Source organism: Salvelinus alpinus, chromosome 19 (assembly GCF_045679555.1).
Source record: "Salvelinus alpinus chromosome 19, SLU_Salpinus.1, whole genome shotgun sequence".
NCBI classification, from domain to species: domain Eukaryota; kingdom Metazoa; phylum Chordata; class Actinopteri; order Salmoniformes; family Salmonidae; genus Salvelinus; species Salvelinus alpinus.
The window spans coordinates 8560818-8566744 of NC_092104.1; the positions used below are offsets into that span (position 1 = coordinate 8560818).

General features: G+C 47.7%; 1 protein-coding gene across 2 annotated transcripts in view; it reads right to left on the bottom strand.

Moving 5' to 3' along the window:
• Positions 1-5353, bottom strand: part of LOC139544967 (ectoderm-neural cortex protein 1-like) — a 14742-nt gene extending 9389 nt beyond the window's left edge. For both annotated transcript variants that reach the window (XR_011668975.1, XM_071352220.1), the window contains exons 1-3: positions 5051-5353; positions 3152-3379; positions 1094-2686 (exon numbers count right to left, since the gene is read on the bottom strand). Coding sequence is in view for 1 of the 2 variants with exons in the window: in XM_071352220.1 (XP_071208321.1) it covers positions 1133-2686; positions 3152-3373 (1776 nt within the window). In the remaining variant the exon portion in view is untranslated. The remainder of the gene's footprint in view (positions 1-1093; positions 2687-3151; positions 3380-5050) is intronic.
• Between the last annotated feature and the right edge of the window lie 574 nt (positions 5354-5927).

Consider the following 5927-nt stretch of genomic DNA (forward strand, 5'->3'; position numbering starts at 1 on the left):
CGTGGGGGCGCGGACATCGATCTTAGGAGGTCAGCCAATGACCACTGACAAGCATTCCAGGCCTGCGCTGCCTACCACCACCATGTCCCTTTATCCCAATTCTAATCAAACAGGTTGGACAATAGAGAGCTGTATGGAAAGAGAGAGAGAGAGAGAAGCATTCCTTAGAAGACAAAGACCACCACTCCACTCCCCTCTGCTTTCTATCAGACCAGAGCTATGACCCTCCCCCTCCCCCTCCCCTTCCACACACACCACAGTGCAAGCCCATGGGTTTCAGCCCACCCAGGCCTTTCAAACAGACATCAGGCTTCTACTTCAATAAACAATGTGGGCCACCACCATAGACTTCCCATCTAAACTTCTCTACCTAGTCCCACTGGACTGACCTAGCAGAAATCACTGCCTCTACACATCCCTCCCACTCTACCTAGTCCCACTGGACTGACCTAGCACAAATCACTGCCTCTACACACCCCTCCCACTCTACCTAGTCCCACTGGACTGACCTAGCACAAATCACTGCCTCTACACACCCCTCCCACTCTACCTAGTCCCACTGGACTGACCTAGCACAAATCACTGCCTCTACACACCCCTCCCACTCTACCTGCTCTCCCCACTCATAACAACATCTGGGTAGACTAATGTTCCTGGGTCGACTCTCATAACAACATCTGGGTAGACTAATGTTCCTGGGTCGACTCTCATAACAACATCTGGGTCGACTAATGTTCCTGGGTCGACTCTCATGGCTGCAGTCTATCACCCCTATTAGGAGACACCTCTGTATTCCTGCATTATCATCTAATATTATAATAATCTAGGATTGAAAGGTAATTGGTTGATTTTAAATGCGCCCGATTACTTATTAGTATTTATTCATTTTTGAATAGTGGATGACTATTTAGCTCTGTGCTATGATTTAAAAAGATGTATGAGTTGTCAGGCAGGAGGACTGCTGTGGTGTTTCTGGCTGAGTATCAGTCATCATTCCAATATTGTACTTGTCCGAGACAAACAGACAACCGGACAACCGGACAACCAGACAACCGTGGAGCCAAGAATATTTATCATCCATTATTCCACTCACCGTGAGGCCGATGCTCGACGTTGAGTCGGAGTCCAGTCCTCAGTCTGGGAGGTGTTTCCAGGTGGAGACGAATGCTGTGGGGATGAGTGAGTAGGGTACGGTAGTGATGCTGTTCCACGCGTCCAGTGTCGGATCGTAACAGTCCAGAGTCTTACACCGCTGAGTGCCAAAGTAGCCTCCCACCACATACAGTTTGTTACCTGACGCCACCGCCTGGCAGCTCATCCTCTTGGCTGTCACATCTGCTACTTTAGTCCATTGGTAACTGTCGCTGTTGAACTTATAGGCAGAGCACGCCGAGAACTCTGTGTCGCCACCCATCACAAAGATCTGGTTGTTGAGGACAGCGGCGGCCGTGTAGCGCCAGGGCTGTGGGCAGGAGGCGGGGACAGACCACCTATTCTCCTGTGGGTCGTAGAGCTGCACCTTGGGTAATTTGTCGTGGGTGACGCTGGTTCCTCCAAAGGCGAAGAGTTTGAGTTTGACACTGACCACCGCCGCGTTGCTCACGCCTTCCCTCAGCGGCGCCACCATGCACCACTTGTTGGCAACCGGGTCGTACTTCTCGACCTGTTTGAGTGACCCAGAGGGCGAGGCGGGGAGACAGCCTGTACCCGCCGTGTGTCCTCCAACCACGTAGAGGCAGTTTTTGAGCTCGGCCGATCCGTGGCCGAAGCGGGCGATGATCATAGGCGCCGCCTTGGACCACTCCTCGCGGGACGTATCGTAGACCCACACGTCTTTGGACACGCCGTTCTCTGAGCCCCTCCCGCCGGTAACATAGACCTTACAGCTGATGGCGCAAGCGCTGAACTCCTTCCTGGGGCTGGGGATGTCGGCCTTGGGGATGATCTCCTTGGCCTTCTGGTCTACCAGGTACAGCTTGTCACACATGAAGGTCTGTCCTCCCAAGAGGAACAGGGCGTGGCTGGTCTTCCTGGGCCTGGCCAGGGGGCTGTTGACCACACCATCGTTCTGGAGGATCCTGAGTTTATAGCGTATGGCCTCGTCCACCAGCTCCTTGCTCTTTGTCTGGGCATTGATTAGCTCCTCTGTGGACACGTTCTCCATGAGGAAGATGGTGGGGAGCAGGGCCAGGCGGACCGTCCTCAGCAGCTCGGGGAGGTGGCAGTGCCTCCTCTCCAGGTCATAGTTGACCCAGTTGAGGGCGGCCTCGTAGACCAGCCTCTCGTCCTCCGTCTCTAACTCTTCATGGGACAGCAGCGTCACCGCCATGTCCTTGGGCAGCTGGAGGAAGTCCTCTGTCTTGCAGATGGTGGAGAAGTTGCTGAGGCACATGCCCCAGGAGAGCTCGGACAGCTTGGTGCACTGGTGGGCATCGGACAGCAGAAGCATGCCCAGGCAATTGGACGTTGCCAAGTTCCGCTCCAGAAACTCAGCGCAGGCGTCCCGGATGTCCTGGAACTCCAGCATGTCTCCTGCCTCCAGGAGGGACTCTGCATTCTCCTCGTTGATCACCACCCGGGAGGTGTAGGCATAGTCTAGTAAGAGCTCCAGCACCTCTGGGTGGATGGAGTCCCCGAAGTCCACCTCGCTGGCCTGGCTCTCCCGGAGACCTCCACTGAACATGGCCTGGAACAAAGAGAGTGGGACACCAAGAGTTAGCTTGTTAGCAGTAGCATTGTTAGCATTGGTATGGCGGCAAAGGTGTCATATTTTCCTATTGGAGATGATCACAGTGATAGAGATGATAATCATGTTGCAAGGTGATTTGTACAGATGTAGTATCTTAACTTGATCACTCTGTTGTCGATGCAGGAAATTCAAATGAGACTTGTGAATAACATTCACTGAAAAGCCTTTCTTTCACTAGAGCTCACACCTAAACTATAGCCTACTGTAGCCTATCAAATCGAATTTTCTTGTTAGAAATTATCACTTATTTGTTTTATTCATCAAATCCTCCTCCTGCAGGATTATTTTACTCCTGTGATGAAATTGGTCAAATTAAGATCCTACATCTGTACATCAGTCAGTCAGCAGTCATCTGCAAAATCAGCTGCAATGTTGTAAAATCGCTACTTCCAGTGTCTTTACCTGGAAGTAGCGACTGCATGCAGCCAGCACAGCACGGTGGCAGGGGAAGGAGCGTCTCCCAGCGTGGAGGAGGACGTCGGTGAAGAGCTGCTGCTGCCGGAGCGCGTTGAGGTGCGTAAGGACGCTGTCCGCGTACGATGACTTGTGAAACAGGAAGATGTTCATGGACGCCGAGCTGAGGCAGGATTTGCGGTTCTCATGCGTGCAGACGGACATTTTCATTGGATCCTTCGAGATGAGGGAGGGAGAAGAAGAATGAGTCACACATAAATGAGACTGATATCTAGTCCTTATTGACAATACTAAAAGCTGCATGAACTACCTGCACAGCAATGCCTCTATACTGTTATTTTAAGCTTTGTTGCACAACTCTGATCTTGAGTGCTTAGACAGATTAAATGTTATTACCTGCTTTTAACACAGAAGACCAATAGCTCATACGCTAGGTTAGTGGTTCACAACCTTTTTTGGTTACTGTACCACCAAGTACATTTTTCTCTGCCCATACTACCCTTGAAGTACCCCCCCTCATGTGCATTTTACCAGTCTCATAACCCTATGGTCTCGTAAGCATTCTCAAGTAGGGAAGGAGATACCAGTTGCACAACTGAATGCATTGAACCAAAATGTGTCTCCCACATTTAACCCAACCCCTCTGAACCAGAGAGGTGCAGGAGAACAGTTGTTGTTGGGCAATAACTGCCTTGCTCAAGGGAAGAAAGGACGATTTTTTCCCCCCCACCTTGCCGGCGCAGGGATGTGAACCAGCAACGTTATGGTTACTAGCCCAACAGCTTTAACCGCTAGGCTACTTGTGGATAGGCCGAGTACCCCCAGGGATGCTAGTACTGCTGGTTGAGAACCACTGCACTAGGCTAAATCCACTCACACACAATGGAAAATCTTTATTGTCAGCTCCTGTCTTGAATGCATTAGTAAGTGTTCTCTGCCAGAGACAATGGCATCTTGACTTTGAGTGATGTCATACAAGCCAAACTCCTGACGTTTTTTTTCTTTCTAAAAACATACAGCCTTCCTAAATTACAAACAGCTGTGTGCCTCTGAGGCAACTCCAACTCTGTCTGTTAGCTGTTGACTGTATCCCAACGGCTTTGTTGTTTTCAGACTTGAAATGTGCTGAATTATTTCAAAATAGCTTTATAAGCAATATTAGTGGAATCAACAAGAATAAACCAGCTGTAGGGAGAGGACAAGGTTTCAGCCATTACCCAGAGCCATTAACCAGCAGCTAGACTTATTTCAATGACAGATTGATTAGACTACAAATACCCTGGAGATAGATAACTAGACAATGCATCTTCTGTATTTGCCAGTTACCACATTATGGAGAGAACTGTATCAGCCTAATATTCACATTACTAGGACCACGGGAGTTACTAGACTATATCAATGTAATCCATATGCCTTCCAGGCAATGGTACGGTCTCATACCAGTTGAAGCTCAAGGCTGTTTTGACCATAGAGATCCTATGAATCAGTTCTATATGTAATGCTATGGTGTTGACAGCCCTGATATTAAATATGATGTAGGTCTTTTTAAAACAAGTTATTACAGCTGTTATTAAAGTGTTATTACATGTAATCGTTTTTGAATCTCCAGTCTCAAGCCTTAATGTAGCTGTGGTATGAAAGAAGTGGTGTGGGGAAATATTACCCTCACACAACAACACTGACTTGTAGTAATTCGCGCTCAAAACTGGAGTGCTTTGAAATGTACAGTAAATCCACAATATTACAACAACAACAAAAATGAAATGCATCGCACCAACAAGTTGTTGTAGCCCCCTGAATTTCTAACCATAATATCTTATTTTCACAACAATACTGATCACTGCAGATCTTCAGAACCACCGATGATAATAGTAGATGGACATTTACCTCTGACTGACTAAGAGCATGACACTCCGGTCCAGTGAGAACCACGATGCTCTCGAGACCGATATTTCCTCTCCTCTTGAAAAAGATACAAAGTTGCACTGCTAGACTCCAAAACAGCGTAATCTGTCGCTTCTCTACTGTAGTCTCGATGCGCGATCTCGTTCATTGAAACGAATGAGATATTAGTTTTCTTCTGTTATAATACACATTATGAGATCTGAAATGCAAGTTAAGAGGAATGTCGCCAGTCTTGTAATATAATGTCTTTCGCTTTGACTCAGCGAGAGGTAAAGAGCTCTGGAAAGAAAGGAGATGGTTTTAAAGCGTGATGTGGGAGGGGCAATGTTCAAGAAAGGGGGCGGCGTATGCAAACTAGTAGTGCTTTTTAAACGTGGTCACTCACCAACCCTTCCTTCCTTGCTGATCCTGAAGAGTTACAGGGTGTGCAGCCATTGGTTCCACATCTATGCTCTAAAACACCTGATTAAAATAATCATGAATACTTTGATTAGCTGAGTCAGCTGTTTTAGTGCGGGGGCTAGAACAAGACCTGCATGCAATAGCTTTCCAAGACAAATGTTGTTGCAAGATAAATGGCTTTGAAATAATTCACCACACAATATCTAGCTATATGACAAAAAGTATTCTAATTTACCTTAAAATACCAATTGCTGTACTGATGCCCACCATTGACACACATTGCTGCTATGCCTACCGGTTGACTGGTGATAAGTGCTTTCAGCTGTTTTGTTCAAGCACATCCATTAAATAGTGAATAGCACCACCTGTTGTTGGAAAGTAGTCTCAATCCCGGTATACATTCTATCAAGAGGTAAAAGGAGATCCTTCCTGCGTCTACAGAAAACCTCTTGGTAAC